Raw genomic sequence first — 26,009 nt, 5'->3', positions numbered from 1 at the left:
AAATATTGCAAAGTAATTACATACACTTTTAATAAATTTTTATACGATTTCCTGTATAAAAGCAGTTTACAAACTATATGCTATGTCTTATTGACAGGTTTCAATATATTTGAAATTATTAAACAGTGGGGAGTGAAACAGTTGTGGAGCATGGAATGAACTTTTCCTTAAAGAAGGAGATATTTCTCATCATGTGTTGTTTAAAATAAAAGGAAATCTGAAACCTTTCAAGCTGGGAATGATCTGTGTACCTTTTTGACATAAATTATAATCCATAGCTAAAAAAAAAATCCCAAAAGACTGTTTGGCATCCTTCCTCATGAGATCATATGCCCTTAAAATGTTCTGCAAGGATTTTGCTTATTTTAATTTTTCAATGTGTTTCTGAAACGCACATTTAGGACTGCAATTGCATGACCTTTTGGGGCTTTTCCTCACCTCCAGTGGGTTGCAGTAGGTTCCCAGGTGCATAATTCTCTCGCCAGGAAATAACTACACTATGTCAGGGGGGAAAACTGCTCTTTCTGGCTAATTAGGGCAGTCCTAGAGTAGAAAGACGTGGCTTGATCCAGACCTTGATTTATCTAAGGGAAAGGTTCACAGCTTACTCCAGTGGCCTTTGGCTACAGTCTGAAGTCTGGAGAATATACAGTCCTTCTTTTAACTGCCCAATATTATAGCACAGCTGTTTCCTGTTCGTAGGGCCATTCATTTTGGCCACCTATCTTCCTTAACTATATAAAACTCACATAAGCGTCTGATCTGGCACTGAGCCTCTTCTGAGAAAGATACTGGATGCTTTGTGGTTGGCACAAAAGGACGCAGGACCTGCTAGGGCATTGTGGCCAAACCAAGAAGCCCTTTATGATGGAGTTGCTTGTTACGCTGAAGATGGAGAAAGATACGAAATGTGATTCAAGCACCACTTGGGTTTTTTTTGGGGGGGGGGGGTTGGAGGGCTTCTGACCCAGCTTGGCTGTAAGAGTCACCACGCAAGAGAGATCACGGCTGCAGTGAGTGGCTATGGCGTTCTGCCAACACTGTGAACCCTGTTGTTGCTGGGTCTCCCTTTGCAGGTTATTTCTAGCCCCTGTTCCTGGAAGGAGAGCCAGTTCTTCACCGAGGTATTTTTGGAGACTCTCGCCTTCTCTTTCTTGCTTTGTTTGGGCATAATCAGCCCATTGCATCCCGGAGAACCTAGCAACACCGCCTGGCTTCTCATTGGCTCCTCGGCAGCTCTGATTCTCCAATGAGAAGCTTGTTGCCATGGCAGAGATAGCATTGCACAGAAGCAAATGAAGAGGCGGGGATTGAATTTGCTGCCTGGTGGAAATCTGCAGGGCAGAATAGGGACCAGGCAGAGGGTTAATGCGTAGCCTGTGGCCTGGAAGCAGAGTGCAGGCATGGCCCAGTGCCAGTGACGTACAATGCCAGGGTGGGCTGACAGACTGAAACTCCCCTAGGTAACCCTGCATACATGGCAGTTTGGTTCCTTGGCTAACATTTCCTCTGCTGCAAAGTGCCTGTAACATGCTTCTTTTTCCTTACCCCTCCTCACTCTCCTTTTCGTGGAAGCTCTCCTCTCTTCCTCCCTTCCCTCCCCTCCTCCCCCCCATCTACTCTGAACAGCAAGAGTGTTCTGACAAGAGACATATGCAGCCTCAAAAAGCTTGTTGTGCATTCTCCTTGTGTAGGGGCCATGCAATTGCACTAGCTACACAGTTCCATCAGAAGCCATTGCAGCAGCAGAGCTGGCAACGTTGATATGTATAGAACTCACCGGCAGCCATGAAAGTCTAAAATTTTAAATTTTTACTGGTATGCAGTGCAGTTTTTCAGCTTGTGCTGGCATCAAATTCTTATCTCTTTAGATGTGATTTGTTTAATGCAGCTGTTTCTAAACCAATCACTTTTTTACACTAGTGTATCTTTGCTCATTGATAAATGGAACACAATCCAAAATTGCATCAGAAGAGTCAAATTAGTAAATCTAATTTGTTAATTATCAGGTTGCTTGCATCCACTTCCTTCTGGGATTATATGGTGGCCCTAGCATAGGTGTAATTTTTAATTACCACTAGTTAGTGTTGGGCTATAGAACAAGTCTTAGTCAGGAGTCAGGATCCTCATTAGAACTGCTCTGATAAACTGCATACCTTTCATGGATTCAAGGAACTCAAATGATAAGCAGCTAGAGAATAGATAAATTGCCAGCTAAAGAAGAAAGATGGAAAATGTTGTGTTTTTGTTTCCAGTTGAGGGTGCCATGTATTATCTGGGCAAAAATCCAAATGACCACTAGATGGCAACTGAGACTTTTCTGTATCATTCTTCTGCTATCCAGCGGTCATTTGGATGTAACTATGATGTAGTAACCTTACTTTTTGCAAGAAAAGTAATGTAATCTTCCAATTTAAAGGAAGGAGTTTTCCATTTTTTCTTCTGTCAGTAATTGACCAGATTACATTGAGAAAATGTACAAAAATAAGGCTTTTAAAAAATACATTTTGATGAACACATGTCCTTGGCTCTCCAAGTTTTTGCCCCCAATGCTTCAAAACTTGGTGGAGATCAACATATGAAAAGGTAGAAAGCAAATAGAGATCTCCAGAAATGACAACTCTACTCATTTTGATTACATGTTTGGAATTCAATAGGCAGCTGGGAAAATTGTGGTATTTGCATACAGCTTCAAGTTCTTAGTTGAGTTCATCATATTGCCAGCTCAAATTGTATAAAATGCAAGTTTGATCTAGAAAGCATCTCTGAAACCATTTAGATGGCAAAATAATGTTATTTCAAATAAACATGAGGTTCCATCCTAGTATCTTTCCTAAACGCTATTCCTTACTGTTCAGGTGGAGCTTTTACTGTGCAGTATATATATATATATATTATCTCAGTGATTCCAGATAGTACTTGTTTGTGGCTTAGAAACCATTCCTCCAATCACTAGCAGAAGATGTGGCAAGTATATACATGGGCACAGCAAAAGTATGGACGACACAATTTTGAAAGCTGTCAGGAAAAACATAGTACCTTCTCAAGACTTACAGAAATGCCTTAAGGGACCCAGAAGTTAAGGGAAAAATCCTGCAAAAAAGAAGCAGAAAAGTCTTCATTCCTTCCAGGAATGTAACTGGGACCTTTTTCATTGGAAGTTCTCTAGACTTCTGTTTTCCCGATAGGCGAACGTGCTTCAGATACTTAGAGTGGCATTGAGTATTAGCTATAGAAGTTATTTCATTTTTCTTTGGTCTCTTCAGAGAATATATCAACATGTACTTTAATTTACTTAGCACTGGTAAGACCTTATTTGAGGTTCTGCATGCTAGATTTTTTAAAATAAACATGTTAATATACTAGAAGGAATTAATCAGAGGATAGAGAGGCAATGATATGAGGGATAATCAGGTGTCATTGGGGTAGAAAAAACTGCAGGACTTTCTTTCAATATTCAGATGGGGGGGCACATAATTTACCCCATGCATTAATGGTTGGATAGAAAATAAATTGTATTTGGTTTAACAGGGTTAAAACAGCATCAGCATCATCCCATCTTTAATGCCCATTAATAATGATATAATTTTACTGGCTTATTCTTCATCAGATGTTTCTAAGAAAGAGGGTTAATGTGACCTGGTGTTGATGTTAAAATTGTAGCAGGTTGCCAGAGGCAAGAAACTAAATTTCAAGGAATCCCTTCCAGATTTAGAATTGGATGTTTTATTATCACCAATGTTAGATTTGAACTAAATTTCACATTCTAAGTCTTTCAGATGTATACACAATGCCTCTCTTGTGATACCAAAATATAAAGAAGGGGACATTTGCCTTCGCCCAATGAGCTCTGCTTGGTCTTTCTTTCTTAGAAATTTCTTAGGAAAGGCAGTGGTATTGGACTATAGTCCAGGGGTAGGCAACCTCGGCTCTTTTATGACTCATGGACTTCAACTCCCAGAATTCCTGAGTCAGCTGACTCAGGAATTCTGGGAGTTGAAGTCCATGAGTCATAAAAGAGCCGAGGTTGCCTACCCCTGGACTATAGGATGGGGCCAATTTATTGAAGAGCAGAAAAATGAGAGATCAGACAATTCCAGGAAGATAGTATAATTTGGCCTACAGCTCCATTCTTTTTTCTTTTTGCTATTTATAAAGTTTCTTTTCAGTTTTATCTCCCTTTAAGAAGGTCCTAAGACAGACTATGTTTGGGAATTGTGTTTCACCAATGCTGTGGCCAGCAAACTTTACTTTGGGAATTTTCAAGACACAGCCTCTGTCATTTCTATGTGCCAGACTGTTCTTCAGAAGTTAGGTTATACGTGAATTGGTAACAATAGTATGTCTATACCAAAACATATACATTACAGTTTAATAAGGCCTTACGTCTCTGCAGATATTTTACACTAATTGTTTGAATACTGTTTTTACTCATCAGTGAGTCAGTCATTAAAATTTAGCACTGGAGAAGTCGAACAGTTGCTTAAGAGCAGCATTTGTCTTTTCATGGATAGTAAAACTACCAGCCTTGTTTTTATGGGAGGCAAAAGATTGGATGTGACCAATCAGATTAAACTTGAAGTTGCTGGAAAACTTTTTGGGTTTTTGTCAAAGTTGCAAGGTTTGTGCATTTGGATGCATCAGTTTGCTGCAAAATAATCGTGCAAAAGTGAGTGTGCCACTAATGCTCACTGTCTTGTTTAACCATGGTTTATTGAATAAAACATAAGCTGAACTTGCTCAATACATTGTCAAAATACATTGAAACAGCATGCTTTATTTTGGCAGAAAATAAATATTTATATACGTCTCCTAAAATCTTGTGGCTCAGGCCTTTACCAACATGTGAATACCAGGGGCAAGTGGCAGCCTAGAGGAAGCATTTGTTAGAGGAGTTGAGAATTGGCACATTTCAGCCCTCTCCTTAGTGGCTTCTCTGGGCTGCATTTAGAAATCTTTTGTCAGCTGTTCCTCTGATCAGTTTCCACTTGGCCATGGCATGCAACCAGCTGTTTGCTTTGATCCAGGCAAAAGAGCATTCCAAGCCCACTGACCTTCCATAGCCTTTGCAATGACAGCTGTGTAGCACTGCTTTCTGGGTTAGCTCACTGTGGCTTTAAGACTCACTCAGGGGCACAACCTGGGTGAGTACTGTCCAAAAAGCCTGGCTGTCAACTCAGTGGATTGTATGTGGTTGAACAGAAGTGGCCTTTCCCTATGGTGATCCTCTCCATCGCCAAGATCCGTCTTGTACAATGCTGCTGACATTGCAGACACATTGGGCCCGGCAAGAGCCTTCCTGTTTTCTGCCTTCCACTTGCTACAACAGAAAAATGGTCACAGGTAAGATCTGTTTGTGGTAGCAGAAGGATTCTGCGTAGCCATTTAATAATATCCTTCTCCTAAGCGGTCAATATGGAGATGGAGGATGAGGTATACAGTTGTCTATGATCATAGGGCAAAAAGACAGTGGATTATTTAGAGAAGGAAAAGGCATTTTGTTTTACAGTTGAAGGAGATGGGAGAGGAAGTTGTAATGTGAAAATATTTTTTAAGCCGTATAAAAGAGCAATATGAGAAACTGGAAGCATTCTGAGGAGGAAAGTCTAGCTCAGGGGTGTCAAACTCGCAATGTCCTTTGATGTCATGCGATGTATCGTGACTTTTTTCCCATTGCCGGCAATGGGGTGGGTGCGATTTCGGCATGACACATCTGGCCCATGGGCCGGTAGTTTGACACACACACACACCACCACCCCCGTCTAGCTGAAGTGTTAGGATTTTTTATTTGATTTATATCCTGCCTTTCTACTCTGACAAGTACTCAAGATAGTTAAGAAAAGTTAAAAATATAGAGAGGAAGTTTAAAACATAGATTAAAATTAACAGTAAAATTGATATTAAAAATTATTTAACAGTTAAAATCTAGGTTAGGATGCCTTTTTACTCCTAAGATGAAGTGACCTAGTTTCTTGAAATGCAAGGAATAGATTGTCTTCAGTGTAATGAGAATGAAAATCTTATGAAACCATAGCAGTACATCTTTAGGGTTTACATGCCTAAGTTAAGAGTAACATGGCTGAGTTTGAATGAATTTCTAAGACTTGACATGATGAATTCTACACCAATGCATCATAAAGATCATGCTTATAATTATTGCTATAGCAGAGGAATATTCCATATATGGAAGTTTTTGAATCTTATCACAGTTGCAGAATTTTACTTAGACTGAATGAGCAGTGAACTTAATGGGAGTTGCATATTATATTGCTGGTTATCTTTGTCACTTATCTGATGGAAACACTGTTTGATCTGCTTAGTTAAGGTGGTTGCAGTATTTTCTTAAAAATGGTATTGTATGAATAATTTTTTGTGAGAGGAAAAGTGCTGTAAAGAAACAAAATCTTTGTTTAAATGCATGAGTTCACATCCTCCTTTCAAAATATGGAAAGATACTTTGTTTTACTAAAGGGAAACACCTTGAGTAACTTTTATTTTACAAACACAAAAAGCCCTTAAACCATTGTAGGGCTACGAGACATAGGCTTCAACATGCAAGATAATGCATGTGGAATATGAAACTCAAGAAACCATTTGCGGTTGCGTTTAATAGCAGAACATTTGTTGGCTGGACCTAAAAATAAAATACTTCTAGGTCTAAATTATACTTAGATTTATTAATTTCATATTCAAGCCCCGGTTTGCTAGATAGAATCCAAGATACAGAAGTCTTAATAAACAGTACAAGTGCATCCAGAATTGTGTTTCTGAGAATTCACTTGTGACTATCCTTTTTTTTTTAAAGTAAAATTAAAGTGTGAAAGGTGAAGGGAGTGAGGTATCAGTGGGGAGAAAACAAGAGTACGGTCCATAGAGGTGATGCAACTCATAACTGGTAGAGACAGTGCCTCCATAGGCTTTAAAGGTTTTGATCGTCAGTTATTTAAGTCATAGAATCTGTACTGTTTGCAATGCCATATTCCATAGTACTTAATAAAGCCAATCATGGATGGTCATATTTGTACCATGAATAGCAATTAATAATATATTCATCCTAGAGGATCAAAATATGATTTCCATTTTAGCTTATTGTTGGAAAAGACTTGCAATTAACCCTAGGATTGGACTGAATTATAAATGATTTTCTGCATTATGTTTAGTAAAGAGTGCGTTGTCACCTACTTAACTGTGCTTTTGGTTGAGAAAAGAAATTAGCTGTCTTAGTTAAGCAAACTCTTCTGAGTTGGAATTTGGCTTTCTCTGCCTGACCAGAATTGTGAACTCAAGTTGTCTGCACAGGGCACAAGCGCAGTACCAAAGCCCTGTTGTTAAGTATGCAGCTGTAGCTAGCATAACGTTATAGAGATACTGTCCTGCTAAGAATTGCAGGTAGCTGGGCTGAACTTGCCAAGACAGTACTGGATTTTGTGCTTCAGTGGAGCAGAGCTAGGAATAGAAACAGCTAGCTCTCTAACATGTTCGCTACTGTAACCCATTCCAGCCACTCTTAAAACATCCCTTCCACATCTAAGAATAGCACTTAGTACTTTGAGTGTTGCTGGGGCACCATCCTTAGTAATAATAAATTCTATTTATTATTTATTTATCAAAGTTAACTGGCCACCGATCTTACAAGGAGTGATTCTGAGTGGCGAACAGCAAAAAAAAAGTATAAAAAAATAAACACAAGAAACACATTTTAAACTTTTTTTTAAAAAAAATAGCACACACAAGAGATTTGACCAGTAACGGCCATCTCAAGATCAAACCTCATAAATTTGCATTTTATATGCAAAGTGAACAGTTGCGCGGATCTAAATTATCTCTGTTTTGAGGAAAAGCAAAAAAAAAAAATTCAATGGAAAGAAATCACAAACATAACTGAGAGATAGCCTATAACTTCAGTGCTAATTTTGAAGGCTCCCTTAATATTAATTTAGTGCTGAGTGGGTTCTGCTGTTCCCTTGGTATCATATTATGTTAATATGGCATCTTGAGAGACATGGGAGCATTTGATTCAAATCCTTGTCCAATTTATTTAAACAACTATACATTTAAATGCATTGATTTAAATATATTGTAATTAATTGCATTATAATTAATTCCCCCACAGTGTAGAACCTACATGCTGTGTAGACATAGCCAGCTCCAGCCCACTGTTTTGACTACTGACTAATATGACATGTCACTGGCTTATGTTATTTGTGGGTACTCTTAAGGCAAGGCTGCATTTTAAACTAAACAGACAGCCTTGCCTCCTTGAATTGCAGCAGATGGTCTAGCCGCATACTTTTCATGGTGAGGTCAAGTCGGTAAAGGCTCAAATCCATGGTTGGGACACCACCAGGATGAATATATGCAATACATTAAAAATCCTTCACAACTTATGTGACATCAAGGCATTGGAAGGACGGTACTTGACAGAGTCTAAAAGTGTTCATTGAGATCCTTGTTCCTGCAGCATTGCTCCATGGAATCCATTCTTGGGCTATCCTCACTTCAAAGTAGCAGAAATTAACCATTAGTTTGTAACACTATATATCATTTGCAGACTATGCCCTGGGTTCAGTCCTAGCATCTCTAATATAAGGTCTTTGATTATAGGTCTGAAGAAAACATCTCCTGAAAGCCCAAGAGAATTGCCTTTGAGTCAGTGTAGAGTAGACAATGCTGGCTTAGAAGTGTTACAAATCTAGCTCAGCTTCCAAACAAACACTGTTCACATGGTAGCTAAATTACTTCCTGCCCCTGATGTGTCCTTATTTAGCTAATTTCTTTCTTAGCTGTGTCCCATGTCTTCTTACAGTGGTCCCTTGGAATGTATTGTGAATCATTAAGAATCAAATTTGAGCCTAGATTTACCGTTTTAGTCTAGAAAAGTTTCTTGTGAAGAGGGCAGGTCTTACAGTAAAGCAGAACTAATATACTGTTATGCCTTCTAAGGTCATGTTAGATTATATTGCTAGGAATTTTTGAATTCTGATAATATACAAATGTGACAGATAAATAAAACTATTTTCACCAGTATTGTGCATATCAAGGCTGTATATATTCCATTATAACAGAGTAACATGAAGAAAATGAAGTCAAAATCAGATTTCCAGTAGATATAAAACTAGAATTCTGTGACCTGCACTACCACTTCTCACAACTAGCAGAGAATTTGTGTGTGTGTGTGTGTGTGTGTGTGTGTGTGTGAGAGAGAGAGAGAGAGAGAGAGAGAGAGAGAGAGAACTTGCATGCACAAAATTCCACTTCTCTTGGCATATAATTAGATTAATACCTTATATTAGTAAATCCTTCATGTTTTATTTTTTCATAATTAGTAATGCTGGGAAGAAAAAAAGGTATCCTGTAAAATAGTTCTTCTTTGGGAAAAAAAAGAATTGATAATAGTAATCTGGTCTGGTCCTGCAGACGTTTTTCATCTAGAAGTTAAAAATTAGAGAAGTCCATTTATATATACTTACAGATTATTAGAAAACACCATGATTTCCTTATTAATATAACATGCAAATGGATGTAAGTTATTTGAGCAAAATTTAAGTTATTTCAAGTTTTGGGATTATTTGAATACTTTGAAAAAAGTGCTGTGATTAGTGTAAAATTGCAAGTAATTGCTGAGGGGGGTGGGAATCAGAACTGGCCTTCCTCAGTCAAATAAGCAAAGTGCTAGAATTCTTGCTAGATCACATGGGCTGACCAAGAACTAGTTGAGTGAAATTATCTATAATGTCATGTGGAGCAGGTAGCTAGTTCAGAACGAAATATTTGCCTATATTCTTAGTGCTAGTTGTAACTTACAGTGATTCTGCACCTTATTGCCTTTGAGGCATGAACCATGTGAAGATGTCCAGATCTTTTAGACTGATCTAGTGAAAATAAATGGTCAATTCTATCCAAGTCCCCTCACCACTGTGATTGGGGCTGAGGCTGATAGCTAGAATAGCCAGTGGCGTAGCGTGGGGGGTGCAGGGGGGGACGGCCGCACCGGGCGCAACATCTGGGGGGGCGCGCTCGCACTGAGCTCAGGGAGCCCCAAGGGCTGCACAGAGTTGGCTTGGCTCCGCTCTCGAGCTGCTCTTTCTTGCAAAGCGAAATGAGTCCGGCAGGTGAGATGGGCGGCCACATAAACTGAATAAAATAAATAGAAGCGGCCAACTCTCCACCCAGGCTCAGGCCAACCGCAAGCACCCCGCAGGCGCCCAGGCAGGTTTGGCCGAGCGAAGACGGACCCGCTGGCTGGCCGGCCTAGCTTCGTGCGCATGCGTGGCTTTATTTAGCGGGGCTCACGTGTGAGCTTGAATGCAGTGGCTCTTGCAGGTCGGAGCCCCGCCCAGCCGCCCTCGAGAGGGACCCGGAAGCATCTCGCATGCGCGCGACTCTTCTTGGAAAGTCTACGCCGCTGCGGGGCGCGTCTTTTCAGCAGTGCCGTGACGTCACCGCCCGCCCGCCCCTCTATTTCCGCTTCCGGTTGCCTTGCCCCGGGTGCTGACAACCCACGCTACGCCACTGAGAATAGCTCTTCCAGCTGAGGGGAGACATTGCCTCTTTGCACAGGGAATATGGGTGGCTTACCAGATCATAAACATCCTGCAACAGCTTCAGAATGAGTCCTTGGCCTTCATCTTTATATCAGTGTAATGGGGAAAATGCATCTGGGACATAAGGCAGCATATATATCATATGAGACATAGATTGAAATTAGAAGCAAGAAGGATGGACACTTGGCACTTCCAGATTATTCAATGAATTCTTGTTCATTACTTTTCTAGTAAAACTTGCTTCTTAAAATCATATTATGTGTTTTATCAGGACCTTGTCTGGACTGTTTGTAATATTTGTGTATTAGGAAAAGTGATTTCCACACATTCACATTGATAATGTTCTTTCATTGACAGTAAAAAGTTATTTCTTGGAGAAGATCAATAAACGATAGTCCAGAACCTCAAGGCAGTGCCAGAAATAGTTAAAACACTGATTACTCCATATACTCTTGGGAACTCTTTTATCTAACTATGTTCAAAATGTGATCTTATTTGTAGGGTTTATATTGCTATATGATTTAGATTTAATGATGTTAATGTCTATTAATTTTATATAGTTATTTATACTTTATCAGTTTTTCTGTTATTATTACATATAGATCATTTTAAATATTTTAAGATATTTAGGGGTTTTTTTCTTCACTGTGTAATCACTACATAATACTGATTCTTCTTTTGTATTTCATTGTTTTAATAAATAAAACTAATGTTAAAATGTGTAGGGGTGCATAAAACAACCAGAAAATGATACAAACTCAAGATTTAGTATTTGAAGATGGCAGGATTTGATTTTCATGTAAGATTCAGGATTTAGAAGCAACAAGATTAAAACTTGGAATTAAAACTTTTAGCTACTTTATTTGCAGAGTGGGATGAAAATAGCTGTGGTGATAGATCTTTTAGAGGACACCAACCTGCAAAATTTTGTCTAGCTACCTTACAGGGTTTAATTGCAATATATTTTTGAACTATTCCCCCTTCGCTTCTTTTAAAACAGTCTGCAAGGGATGAGAAAACAGACTATAAAGAATTTTCCTGAATTGGTTTAGAAATAAAAACATCAAAAACCTGTTTTTAAAAATGTTATTATCAAAGATCAATGGGTTCACCACTCTCAGACCACCTGTTTTGCTGGGACGTTTGTTGGCATAGTTCACTACCCAGCTATTCATGTCACCATCAGGGAATCCAGTCGCTTCTACTACTTTGCTCCTCAGCTTTGTCATTTTATGGAAGGAAAAATATATTTAAAACTAAAAAAGCCAGAAGCTGCAAAGAATCTTTAGATCATCATCAAATCACTCCAAAGCTATCTGAAGACACCTCAGATCATAGGCTTGATTTGAAAGGGTATTCAATTGAATCTCATTTGAAATAAGTCACCACCTGAACATTTTGCATGGCCCTAAGCAATTTGGTTTGGCTGCATGAAAAAATGTTGCTTCTTGCCTAAGGCCCACCGAATCATCTGTTTCAATCTGTTTCAATCCCTGTGGTCCCAGCCTACCAGAAAATGTATCCCAGAAGAGGTATTCACCAAAAATTAATGTAAATACCTTCTTCTATGCCTTCTTCTCGTTTTCTACTTGTTGCCCCTCCTATACGTGTTTCAAACTTGGCCCCACCTTAGTTTCTCCTCCTGCTTTTCTTGTCTGCACCTATGATCCTCTAATCCTCCCTTTCCAAAATCCCATCACAGTAGTGATAGGATGTCCTCAGGAATGTATCTTTGATGCTAACAGGTAAAGAGAAACTCATTTTCGAGGCCTAGAATTGATTAAATTTCTATCCTGACCTTCCTCTAAGACAGGGGTCTTCAAACGTGGTACTTTTATGACTTGTGGACTTCAACTCCCAGATTTCCTGAGCCAGCCATGCTGGCTGAGGAATTCTGGGAGTTGAAGTCCACAAGTCATAAAAGGGCCATAGTTCCCATAGTTCCCCACTTCTGCTCTAGGAGGATTAACTAAGTGACAGTTATTGTTCTGAAGGTCACCCAGTAACCTTCAGGACTGAGCATGGAGTTTGAACCCAAATCTTAATGGATAGAGTCTTAACACCATACCTGCCAGGCTGTATTGCTTGATAGTTAAAAGCCATCTTTGTACTGAATGAGGTACGGTACTAAAAATGTTCTGGGAGGTACCCATCGTTTTCTTTCTCTTTTCCTTTTTCTGTGGTTTTAAATCTCGGTGCCAACATTTCATTCATCTCGTATTTGTCCCTCAGTTTCCCATTTGGTGCTGTTCAGTAGTTACTTCTAGAAGTCTGAAAAATAAAAGACATGTAATTTATTTCTTAATGCAATACCTTGAAGCCGCACAAATAAATTCTTTTTGTTTGGCAAATATAAAGAGAAGTCAAGGTAAATAAAGAAAATGCTAGGGAATAATGAGCATTAAAATAGTGAATTGTATGTGCTGGACCCTCACTTTGTGGTTTTCAGTATTACTAAAAATGTACTTAATAGATAACGATTTGATGTACTTCTATTGTCATTCTGGGCTATTTTAGGAAATTAGATCCATTGGCACCCCTCCTTCTTTCCTACAGAAAAGCTAGGAATAGAACCAAATATCTTCACTCTAAATTGTAATGGAGATAATCTGACTCTCTTCTTAAACTGTAGTTCATTTTGCGGTCAAGGCATAATGTTATTTTGGGGCAGTACAACCATGTTTTGCAATATTTTTCATCTAGGCTTTTTTTTTGTCCTCTAGGTGGCAGCAGCACCCCACAATGCCAGCTGCCTCCCTGCAGCCAGGTTGCCTCTCTGGGCCGCTCTCTTCCTACTGAGACAATCATGTCGAGCCAGCACAGCCATGCTCCCTTCTCCAGCATCCAGACCATGGCTGAGCATCAGCAGGTAGTTCCCTGGAAAATCCTTACTCTGCCTTCCTTAGACATCTCCCATTCAGCTTCTCGTCAGAAAGCATGCAGTTAAACTTAGTATTTTTCCTGCTTTCGACCTGTGGCTATTCCAACCAAAATCTGCATGCATATCTTGCAGTTTTGAAGCCCTGGTTTTTAGCACCTGCCATTATAATCCAGGCACTAGTTCAGTCTGTAAACCAAGGAACATGGATGGAAATTCCAGAGGAAGTAAATGGCTTCTATAGTATCAGCCATAACTTCCAACTGAAAGAAAAAAATTGGTCAAGCCCCTGGAAGAAGCTGAAATTTGGTGACAGGCTCTATATTCCAAAATCAAAATTCGGTCATCTTAACATCATTACTGCACACTCTTTCCCTTGTGAATCTTTTTTCTCCTAAGGAAACTGCATGGTAAGGGGTTGCAATTCCATTAGAATTATACCTACAGCATATCTAACTGTTGTCTTTTCATTATTTCTCTTCCATAGATCATGCCAGACCTGGCCATTCTGCAGAGAAGGATCCCACTTACATTTCGGGACTCTGCCACAGCCCCACTGCGCAAGCTCTCTGTGGACCTCATCAAAACATACAAGCATATCAATGAGGTAAGTTCTTTTGAGGACAGCTTTGCTTAATATATGAAATGAGGAAGAGCAGTAATGTCATAAATTCCAGACTCATTTTTCCTTCATGTTATACGTTGATGGTAACCGTTCCATGTTCTCTCAGTAGACAACCTGAGACCTTCAGTCATTGCCCTGAGAAAAAGTAACTTTCATCTTTTAAGAAGCACAGCGTACACATGCATACACACTTTTTCCTGTTTAATTGGGTGGTTGATTGGTTTTTAGTTACACCCTGATCTTTGCTATAATTGACAGGTCTATTATGCTAAGAAAAAACGCCGAGCCTTGCAGGTGGCACCTGAGGACACAAGTACCAAAAAGGAACGGAAAGTGCACAACGAAGGCTATGATGATGACAACTATGATTACATTGTCCGCAATGGCGAGCGCTGGCTAGAACGTTATGAGATAGACTCACTCATTGGCAAAGGATCATTTGGACAGGTCAGAGGATGTGGGCAGCAAAGAAAATAATTTTATATCTGAACTGTAACCCTATGTGGAGCTGTACTCATTTCCATTGTGAACAGGGGCTTGAAAACCCCCTTTGCTGCAGGTAGCGTCTTCCATCAGATTGAAGACAGTATAGAAATGGCAGCAAATTACCTTCAATCTGGCCAGAAAGAAAGAGCCACTGGCCAGTGGTAGAGCACGTGGTTTGAATGCTACGTAACGCCACTTTGCATTCCAAAGGAGGGTGTGTAGGCATTCTGCTTGAAATCCCACAGAATTTTTGCCTGTCACAAAACAGTATTATGTGGACTGGTTATTTGTCTCTGTAAGGCTGTAGATCCTGTCTCCTGTAAGTGACTAGGATTTGTACTTCCACCTCATCCTAAGCTATGCTTCCTTTTCCAATTCCCAAATTTGTTGTTGGAAAATTAAGAGTTAACTACTAACATGGTACATGGTGGAATTGTGGCTTTAGACCTTAGTGACAAGCTAGGGATATTCACACGGCATTAGACTCCCTGTCACCAGCTTTATTCCTACCTAAGTGTGTTGGTACTGGAATTTTAGTTTTCCTTCATTGGGAGATGGGGATGCAGCTTTTGAATTCATGACCACTATGACATTCATGGACTTGTTCAAGATTGTGGCCCTGATACATATGGGTGGCTACATGTTCAGATTTTTTATTTGATTTTTGGTTTTGAAGCAGCTAAGATGCAGCTTAGGGATAGAATCACTCTCTGGTTACTATGGAATTGTTTGGCTCCCCACACTTATTTGAGGAAAGACTTGTTTGACTGGCCCATCCCAAGTGCCTAATGGTTCTTGTTGGTTTCCAGTGGACAGCACTACTGAATATTTGCTAAACCCGGGGGAACAGAGTGCAGCTGCAAGGGTTGACAGAATTGCTTCTGAGTAAACTCACCTTAAGAGAGCTTATTGGAACTTTGAGAAGCTCTGGGAGATTATATGATTTAAGAGTCACATAGAGCAACTGTGGTGTAAAGCGAAAAACATGTGACTGAACCTAGGTAAAGTCTCAAGTTCCAGCCTACACTTGGATTGTAAGAGCAGTGAAGGATATTTTCCACTGTTACTGAATCCGTGAAACACCATACAGCAGTAGCCCTGTTAGGGGAAAAACCAAGCCAGGTTGTCTGCTGGGCTTCATGTAGCATTTAAAGGATCCAATCAGCCTACTTCACTCAGAGTTAGTGAAGTCTGGGCAGGGCCATCTGAGTTGATCGAGGCCTCATCTTGCAATACCGTATGAGTTAGGTTTGTGCCAGTGAATCCTAAGGAGTTTCAACAGGATGTGCACTCATGCTGGTTGCGGAATTCTGGGAGTTGAAGTCCACCCCTATTAAAATTTTTGAGGTTGAGAAATACTGCTCTAGGAGGAGCTTTTGGGGATCCCTGGAGATTTTGCGATCCAAATGATGACACTTCAAGGTCCTTTTCATTCTGATACTGATTGGTTGTGCTTTAATTTTACACTGTTATTTGTAAGCTACTTGGGGTCTTCAGAAATGGAGGCATATACCAAAGTAATAAAGAATAAGATTAAATGCAAGGTAATTTTATTATGGTTTTTTTTCTGCCCCTGCAGGTAGTGAAGGCCTACGATCAACAGGCTCAGGAATGGGTAGCCATCAAGATTATCAAGAACAAGAAAGCATTTCTAAGTCAGGCTCAGATTGAACTGCGGCTGCTGGAGCTCATGAACCAGCATGACACGGAGATGAAATACTACATTGGTGAGACTTTGTGGGAGAGAGATTCTGGAATTGGTTGAGAAACATTAAATAAGATGTAGCCGAGATTGGAGGTTGATGAGAAGTTTCCATGCATTGGAGGACTTAATTAAAAACAGGGTGGAGAGAAGTGGCCAACAGCATACCTTTTGATAAGAAGACAAGATTTCACTGACATGATCCTCTAGACTAGAGCAGGGATAGGCAACCTCGGCTCTTTTATGACTCGTGGACTTCAACTCCCAGAATTCCCGAGCCAGTGCTGGCTCAGGAATTCTGGGAGTTGAAGTCCATGAGTCATAAGAGAGCCAAGGTTGCCTACCCCTACTCTAGAGTAGCAGTGCCCAATCTTTTGGCCCCGGGAGCCAGTTTTGTGAAAGACAATTTTTCCAAGGACCGGAGGGAAGGAGAAGTGTGCAACCTAGATCCCTCGCATGCACAATTTACAGTATGGTTCGCGCTCCTATGAGACGGAGACGTCCTCGGACAAGCGCTGGCTCTTCGGCTTTGAAACGGAGATGAGCACCGGCCCCTAGAGTCGGAAACGACTAGGACGCATGTGCGGGGGAACCTTTACCTTTACCTTAGGGTACTTATTACTGAACACAGTATTTTATGAACTGGGTTCTTTCAGTGGGATCCCGTCAAAAGAATTAACCGAGAGTCGTAGCAGGCTAGCAGTATTGTCATACCAGTTTGCTCTCTTTACGTCCTCAGTGCACTTGAAGCGTCATTTCATGTTCCGGAGCCATTTGTGCCTGGTGTTTGAGTTGCTGTCCTACAACCTCTATGACCTGCTCCGTAACACCAACTTCCGTGGCGTCTCTCTCAATCTCACTCGCAAGTTTGCTCAGCAGCTATGTACTGCACTGCTCTTCCTGGCGACACCTGAACTCAGCATCATCCACTGTGATCTTAAGCCTGAAAACATCCTGCTCTGCAACCCCAAACGCAGCGCCATTAAAATCGTGGACTTTGGCAGCTCCTGTCAGCTGGGCCAGCGTGTAAGTGACTCTCGCGCTCTAACCTGCCCCCTGAAACTCTCTCCCGGGGCCTGATCCTACACACCTCTCTGTCGGCTCACCTTGGCCCTTTCTGAGCTCGAAGAGGCCCCCTGGTTCTCAGATCTTCAGCATTTTGGTCTTGCCCAGTTGGGAGTTCATTTGATTCGGCCACCGTTTGACAAGAGAACCACAGAGAGGAATCCCGTCTGCCTTGGCTTTCTGATACTCTCAGCACAGACGTTTGACCATCTCTTTATCTTTGGCCTTGCAGATCTATCAGTACATCCAGAGCCGCTTTTACCGCTCGCCCGAAGTGCTGCTAGGCATGCCTTACGACCTGGCAATCGACATGTGGTCCTTAGGCTGTATTCTAGTGGAGATGCATACAGGAGAGCCCCTCTTCAGTGGGGCCAATGAGGTAAAGTGGTCTTTACATTTCAAAGAACAACTCCCAGCCACCGGAATTGAAACTCTGTCGGGAGTCCTAGTCAGAGAGCTTGGCCAAGCGTGGCGAAACCTGGGTGGTTCTGAGTGGAAAATGGTGGGTGTGTCCGAGCGCCCTGACCAGTTTTCTCAGTCAGTAAGCCTATAGAATAGATGGATTCCAGAGGTCACTGAAGAAATAAGGACATCAGAAATGCATATCGGGGGAGAAGGTCTGCAAGGTTGTGGCTGTCATCGGCTGCCTCTGATCCTGTGACACCCCCCCCCCCCTTTCCTCTCTTGCAGGCGGATCAAATGAGCCGGATTGTGGAGGTGCTGGGACTGCCACCACCTCACATGTTGGAGCAGGCTCCCAAGGCTCGGAAATACTTTGAGAAGCTGCCCGAGGGGGGCTGGGTCCTCCGGCGGGGCAAAGATGGCAGGAAGGTAATAACTCTGCATGACTCTTGGCTCTTGGGGTTTCTTCTGATTCCTAGTTCTGCTGCCCTTCAAGAAAAAGTAGACAACTGTGCTAAAGGTCTACCTGCTGTATTATATCCGTGCCCGAAAATGCATCTGAAGTGAGGAGGAGGAGGAGAATATTTGTAAGGCTGCTCTAATACACCCTCTTAAAGGTGGACACTGGAAGAAAATGGGTTTTCATGATGAAATTCTTCATTCTAGCATGTTTCCTGTGGAGTACTTTGTTAAAGTAATGAGATGAAAATACACGGACAGTTAGTTGCTGATTAAATCCTCTTTTCTCTTTCTGCTCATATTCTGGTCTTTTTTTTCCCCCCTTCAGACTTCTTGCCTGCAAAAGTGGGTGTGGGAAACAACTTCAAACAGCCATCCTGCTGTTCTTTGGGTTGGCTTTTAGGGTCACATTAAGCCTTTTGCTTGAAGGAGACGAGGGCATTATTTCTGGTGGAACTTACAATAAAAGAAAACATTTTGATTCTGTACAGTAGTGAATAACGCACATTCTCTCCAACCTCCATTTAATTTTCCTGCTTCTTGATGTTTTTTAGGACTACAAGGTTCCAGGGACACGGCGGCTGCATGAAGTATTAGGGGTAGAGAGTGGGGGCCCAGGTGGACGCCGTGCAGGAGAGCAGGGCCATTCGCCTTCCGACTACCTGAAGTTCAAGGATTTAGTGCTGCGCATGCTGGACTATGAACCCCGTAGCCGCATCACTCCCTTCTATGCCCTGCAGCATAACTTTTTCAAGAAAACTGCTGATGAGGGCACCAATACGAGTGCCAGCACCTCGCCAAGCCTGGGAACAGAACATAGCCACTCCACCAGCACCACCAGTTCTGTGTCCAGTTCGGGTATGTATCCCTCATTCCCTTCCCCTCCCCTTCTTTCTAGCTCTCCCTCCCCTCCTTACGTTCCCAGCAGTCCGGTTCCCAGCATCTTCAGCTCGGAGAGTTCATACTACTCCATCTGACGAGTATTCTTTTCTCCTCTCTTCTGTCTTCCCACAGGTGGTTCCAGTGGTTCTTCCAATGACAACCGTGGTTACCGCTACAGCAATCGTTACTACAGCAACATGGGCACAGTGCATGCTGACTGTGAGATGCAGAGTCCCCAGGTATGTTTAGATATCAAGCCCCAGCCATTTAGGGTTGCGGGTCTTCTCTGAAACCCTAGCCCTAAAAGTAACGACGCTACCCCCTTCCTGTGTCTCCATCCATTCTGTAATTATCCCTGTTTTCTCTTGTTTTCCTGTAGGCGCTTCCTCAGCAGCAGATGCGTCTCTGGGCCAGCGGTGACAACGAGGGTATTCCTCACATCTTACCTCATAAGCCCACACCTAGTCAGGCCATGCCATGTTTCCCCCCGAGCGGGCATCCTCCATACCAGCGCCCTCCTCTCCCGCTATCTCCTCCACTCCCGGAGGCCATGGAGGTGTCTCTGGGCCCTCGCCATCTGGACTGCAACCCCACCGGGCTGGGCTCCTCCGGCTTGCACTTGGGCGCCTCGGCCTTCCGGACTAGGACTGCTGGCGGCTCACGCCCTGAGGGACTTGGCCTCAACTACCCACTTCGTGGCCGTGGGCACCGAGACACTGACGAGACTGCACTGATGGGCGTCTGTGTGCCCCAGGGCACCGCTGCCAGCTCCTGATGATGGACTGGCCCGGCAGGCTAGGAGCCGGTGCCCAGCGAGAGCACTCCTTTGTTGCACCAGAGCCTGGACGGGCCGGGACTAACTGTAGGGCAGGGAACTAGTGCCCATAGAGCACTTCTCCACATGCGAGAATCTGAGTGGGCCAGGACTTGGGGTGGGATGGGTCGGTTGCCTGGCTATGGCCAGCCTGGAGACCAGGTCCTGCTACTACCCAGGACTCTGCTGCCAGTGGTAAGCATAACTGGGTGGGAACAAGGGAGGGAGGGGGGGGTTGAGAGGGGGAAGCATGTGGAGCCAGCATCCTGCCGCCCTTGCAAACTGGATGCTGCCTTCCCCCTTTTCAGTCAGTGCTTTCTCTGACATGCGGTCCTTCCTGGCCACAGCCCCTCTTGATTCACTCAGCGACATGTGGCCTGCCAGCCATTCCCTTCCCTGGTGCGAGAGATTTCAACATTCTGTGCTTGGACGGACAGACAGACTCCTGTGCACTACATGGACTGATGGGCTTGGTGGCCTGTGTGGTCCCATGGGAATTGCTGCTAAAACTCCCTCCCTGCTTGGAAATAAAAGGGTTGCCCCAACCAGCGAATGTTTATGCTGACTCATGCACAGCCATCTTGGACCTGCCTCTTGTTATGTGTATGCCAGGGGATAGTGCCTAGGTCTGTGCTCTGACATCCTTGGGTGGAACCACACGTGCCAGGCTACCTTAGGAAAGGTGGCAAAGTGGGACCTGAGCTGGACCATGGCTGTGAACTGTTAACTCTGCCTTACTTGAGCTCTTGCATCTTTGCACAGTCGTCTGATTCTGCTTTCTTGAATAGGAAGTTTGGAAGCTGTGCAGAGAATGAGGGATGTGACCCGATATCACTATTCATTGTCACTTGAGATTGGTCCTTAACCTTAGCACCCAAGCATGCACCAATATATTAACTTCATATGGGTATTCCCCCCTCCCCCTCCCATTCCCTCCCTTTCCCTGTTGGATAGGCAAGAAACCGATGCACCAAGGCCAAAGGTCTCTTGGAGAACATATCTCCACTTTCCACTTGCTTCTTGTTACTCACCAGGTGCTTAGTGCTATCATACTATGCAGTCAAGAAAAGTGCTAGTGTCTGACCAGAGTTAGAGATGTTTTGTGTTAGTATTGTAGCACCAGCAGATTGCTCTGGAACGAGATGTTCTCTTTGTTCTCTAGTGCAGGACACGTAGTTCCAGGCCTGGCTAAAGTCAGACCAAAGGTGATGCCTCAGTGGAAATATCAAGTGGTTGAATGTGGCTTTTGTCTATGGCGCACAGCCTTTTTTAGTCTAGAAACTCATTCCAGTGGATCAGGGTTAAGAAACTTGTGACGTTCCCATCCCGTGGGCTTCAGCCATTATGTCCAGAGATAATGACAGTTCTAATTTAGCAATATCCGGAGAGCTACAGGTTTCACACACTGTGTTAATATTAGCCTTGCGCTTAGCTGTCATTACACATACACACAGGTACGTTGTAGCTTGACATTTGATATTAGGATCCAGTTTCCTGAAAATCCGCCATAAAGGCTAGCTTTGGAAGTGCAAACAGACCTGGTGAAGTGAGGAGAGGCAGCTCATTAGATTTTAGATGGTTGGAATGAGGACACTGCAGTTTTTCTCTAGTGTCCATTGCCACCTAGAGAAAGCTGAAATAAAGCATACTTCACAGCCTACGCAGGTTTATGGTATTTTACGTTTTCTCACTGGTAAGGCTTTGTTGTGTTATTTACAACAAGGTATGTACCTTGCACAGGTTGCTGCTACTTAAAGAAATTTGAAAGACGTGTTACCGCAGAGAAGGAGTGGCGTAGATACCCAGTTAGGGAGGAGAACTATGGAGACATCAATAGCTATAGGCAGTCTAACTGGAAAGAAAGTCGCAACCGTACTCAAGAACAATTCCACAATGGATTAAAAAAATTAAATTGTCACTCATTGATACTTGTACGAAGAACTTTCTATTGGAAACGGAACCCTCAGGCACTGCCACTCAGCAACAAGCATCACAAAAGTTGCACGCCCTGCAGTTTTGGGTGCTGATTCTGAGCTGAAGTTAGTTAGAATTAATCTAAACTTGGGAATGTATTGTTAGCTAGCAAGCCCGCCCTCCTTAAACGATAAATGTTTAGAAATGAGCATCAAAGGATTCTGTGTTCTTGCTTGCCTACCTGTTGTCTCTCCCTCCCCACCATGGAGTTCACATTTTCACGCCTTGTCATTCATCCCTCTATATTCTTCAGAATGAATTCACACAATTCACAAAGGAAGGAACTAGTTTTCATCTTCGGCAACTTGCCTCATGTGTGATTATCTTGGTACCAATGAATTGAAATGCTAGTTACCACAGGATAGCTGTAACTGCAAACACAGCTCTTGCTGTGTTTTAACGAATATTTTACAAGCTTGAAATGAGGAACCACAATAGTATGTAGTCCGTGCAGGTGCACAAGGGAAGGAAATGATTTCTCAGTTCTGTAGAATTTTAACTTTCTTGAATTTTAACTTGCCCCACCCAAGGAAAGGTTGTCATTGCAAAGAGTCACTGTTAATTTCCGTTAGATACAGATCTAAGAAAAAGTGTGGAAACTAAAGGAAACGTTGACTTTCCTGTTTCAGTGGTTCATTTGCAAATTACCTGGATTAGGCCTGAGTGTTTATGCCCGAGTTTTAATTGGGGGGACTTTAAAAATGACCATGGAGATTGGTTTTAAACAAGTTCAAATTAGAGTGGTGGGGGATAAAAGCTGCTGTAAATACAATCCCTAACACTATAAAGTTAATTTGGGTAAGCAAGAAGACTTGTAGCATAAACTTGACATGGGTATTTAAAAACCATTTGGATTTAAAAAGCGATAGGGCTGTTTCTTCTCCTGGGCTGATGTGGTTAAAGGCAAGGACTTACTAAAAGCATAGGAGAGGTTCACACATTGTACTAAGTCATAATTTGATTTGTTTAGATTTGGATTAAGGGTAGCATGTTGGGTTAACCAGTTATACACCATCTACCTGTCAGTCTTTCACTGTAGATCCCCACTGGGTTTATGCCATGAGACCTGTATTTTTGCTTTGGTGGATAGGAAACAAAAACAATAGCGTATTTTTGGTTCTTGAGGAGAGCTATTTTACCATCTTGTACCTCAAAGTGACAAATAGGGAAGAAAATGGAAATTTGCAATTTGCCTAGCTTGTACAAATCATAGCCTATATATAGGGTTGCTGAGGATATTAATGTCTAATCTGCTCAAGTCCCTTCATTTTTAATTCACCATTTTGACTAATGGGTGACATCCCCGGTGTTTCAGGGTGTGTGTTTGAGATAATTACTGTTTTGATTGGGTTAGCTTGATTTTCTCTTTCCAACTTCTAGTCTTGTCTGATTATATACAGTGAAAATACAGAATTCCACATGTTGGACTCCGCTATCGTTACTCTTGATGTATTGCTGTGGTCGCTAATGTAATGGTTCTTTTCATTGCGAGGATATTACATGAAAATGTAATTAGTTTAATCACAAACAGGTTTTTCATGGCAAAAACAGAAGCTACACGCACGCACACACACACACACACAAACACACACATCCCAATGTTTTTGACCATATTCCTTTTCCAGTTAATAATTCCTACACAATATGTGCTACATTTTTCTAGTTCAATCTAATGTCTTGACAATAGGTCCATAAGAACAACTGTCACATATCCTTATAGGCCAGGAGTAGGCAACCTTGGCTCTTTTATGACTCGTGGACTTCAACTCCCAGAATTGCTCAGGAATTCTGGGAGTTGAAGTCCACAAGTCATAAAAGAGCCAAGGTTGCCCACCCCTGTTATAGGTTCACCCTGATGTGCGATACCGCTTCCTCTCACCTTTCCCTCCTTTTAAGTAAGTTCATTAAGCTCAGCCATGAACTCTACAATTTGTTTCCTGAGCCAAATCAGCTCAAATGTGGTAATCTTTAATATATATTTCACACCAGTTCTACCTGTACATCTGGAGGTTGAGAAAATGGATTATGTACATTACTAAAGGAACACAGAAAAAATATCTGAATAGTTAATAATGAGCTAGCTGGATTAATAACCTCAATGTAGCCTAACGGCTATTAATTTATCCAGCTCAATACAGCATAGCCATAGCTCGGACAGTTTGGAAGGCTGTGTTCCCAGTTGACACTCCATCATCGCCCAGTTTCTTCTGCAAGTCAGTGGAAAAGCCAACACACATTGCTAGGTGAGGGAAATCTGACTTGCCAAATGACTTTCCTTCACACACACCCCTTATCAGTTTTTAGCAGAGATCAATCCCTGCTGCCAAATTAATGGTGCTATTTAACGGAGGGAGAACTCCCTTCAAATCAATTTCTTTCCCTTCCCCTATTCTGGTGATAGTAGGGTGGATTGGGCTTGCTTGGGATAGGGAGATGGCTTTTCTTGGTGGGATATGAACGAAAATAGTCAAGGTTGCCCCTAATGGGGACACCCGATTTGTATAGACACAAAGCAGCCTAACAGATCCTTGTGATAACTTCCTTGTTCTTTAAATGTGTGTCATTTCTGGCCCTTTTTCAGTTTCTTCTCCAATACATAGACACTATTTTTATCTGACGTACTCACAACAACACAGAGATCTTTGATTAATCAACAGTGAAGTTACAAGTTGATGTGCAAGTAGTCCTTGACTTACAACCACAAACTGGTCACCTTAGCGAATTTCTGTCGCTAAGTGAGGCGTGCCTGATTTTACAACCATTTTTGCCAGGGTGGGGAAAAAACAACAACTGCAGTCGTTAAACGAATTGTGGTAATTAAGCTTACCTGGCTTCACACCCTTTATTTTGCTTGTTGAAAGCTGGCTGGGAAGGTTACAAATGGATGATCCCGTGACCTCTGCGATGCTGCAAGCTGGTTGCCAAGTGCCTGAATTTTGATCACACGACTGTCGGGATGCTACGATGGTTTTTAAGTGCAAGGATCCCCAAGTCACTTTTTTCAATGTTGCTGTAACTTTTGGAACGGTTGCTAAATGAATGGTTGTAAGTCGAGGATTACGTGTACATATGTATTGGGAATGATGCATTGGTATGAAAAAACAGCACAGCAGGAGTTTTAAGTGGCATGGCTACCTCATCCCTCTGATTTCAAACTTTGCAATGTGTTACCCGAACAGTGACAGTTGCAGGTTTCCCTTGTTTATTTCTGCTGCTGCTTGTAAACACCTTAGGAGCGCCATCATTTTGTCCCAGGAGCAGCATTTCCACAGGAGCTTTAAATCTTCTGAACCACATGCTTGTTTCATATGCTCAAAATATTTCGAGGCAAAAACAATAGCAAGGGATAAACTGTCTTTGCAGAATTGACAATATTTAGCAAAACTTCTCATGTTAATTTCAACATGCCATTTCCTATTTAAGGAATCATTGGTAAACCGTTGGTTACGTTCCAATTTCCATCTGCAATAACTGATAATAGCAGCAGCAGCAGCAGCAGCACAAATATTTAGGCTCGATGTTTTGTTTTGTTAAAGATCAGTACATATTAACACATCTCTACCTTTATTTAGGGATGCGGTGGCTCAGTGGGTTAGGAAGCTGAGCTTGTCGATCAGAAGGTCGGCAGTTTGGTGGGTCGAATCCCGAGTGCCGCGTAACAGAGTGAGCGCCTGTTACTCGTCCCAGCTTCTGCCAACCTAGCAGTTCGAAAGCACGTAAAAATACAAGTAGAAAAATAGGGACCACTACGGTGGGAAGGTAACAGCGTTCCGTGCGCCTTTGGCGTCTAGTCATGCCGGCCACATGACCACGGAGACATCCTCAGACAAGTGCTGGCTCTTCAGCTTTGAAACGGAGATGAGCACCGGCCCCTAGAGTTGGAAACGACTAGGACGCATGTGCGGGGGAACCTTTACCTTGACCTTTATTTAGCTCCTATTTTTGAAACTCCATCTTGAAAAGGCCTAATGAGAAACGGGTGTTTTACAGTGGTTTTTAACAGCGAAAAGAGTTGAGGAATTCTGTTCCTCGACAGCCTGTCTAGCTTGCCATTTAGAAGCCTAACTGAATCTCTGGCTATATTTTTAAAGGACATTTGTAAACACACATAATAGGTGTGTTTATAAAACCCTCTAAACCAAAGCAAAGCATTTGGCTCAGTCCAGGATTCAAACCAT

At 42.2% G+C, this 26,009-nt stretch overlaps 1 protein-coding gene across 2 annotated transcripts in view; it reads left to right on the top strand.

Annotated features, from left to right (window-relative positions):
• LOC310644402 (dual specificity tyrosine-phosphorylation-regulated kinase 1B-like) overlaps positions 1-26,009 on the top strand; it is a 37,322-nt gene that overhangs the window by 7,279 nt on the left and 4,034 nt on the right. Inside the window, exons 1-11 of one of the 2 annotated variants that reach the window (XM_083369333.1) lie at positions 4,653-5,343; positions 13,268-13,413; positions 13,910-14,029; positions 14,306-14,494; positions 16,113-16,260; positions 16,975-17,261; positions 17,533-17,679; positions 17,991-18,131; positions 18,716-19,019; positions 19,176-19,282; positions 19,423-23,258. In XM_083369333.1, coding sequence (XP_083225459.1) covers positions 5,256-5,343; positions 13,268-13,413; positions 13,910-14,029; positions 14,306-14,494; positions 16,113-16,260; positions 16,975-17,261; positions 17,533-17,679; positions 17,991-18,131; positions 18,716-19,019; positions 19,176-19,282; positions 19,423-19,818 — 2,073 coding nt within the window. In that variant the 5' untranslated portion in view covers positions 4,653-5,255 and the 3' untranslated portion in view covers positions 19,819-23,258. Of the gene's footprint in view, positions 1-4,652; positions 5,344-13,267; positions 13,414-13,909; positions 14,030-14,305; positions 14,495-16,112; positions 16,261-16,974; positions 17,262-17,532; positions 17,680-17,990; positions 18,132-18,715; positions 19,020-19,175; positions 19,283-19,422; positions 23,259-26,009 lie in introns of those variants that run through there. The other variant, XR_014493295.1, reaches the window with a different exon arrangement.

The sequence above is a fragment of the Vipera ursinii genome, assembly GCF_947247035.1.
Source record: "Vipera ursinii genome assembly, chromosome: 9".
NCBI lineage: Eukaryota > Metazoa > Chordata > Lepidosauria > Squamata > Viperidae > Vipera > Vipera ursinii.
This window is presented reverse-complemented; position numbering and strand designations above follow the sequence as displayed.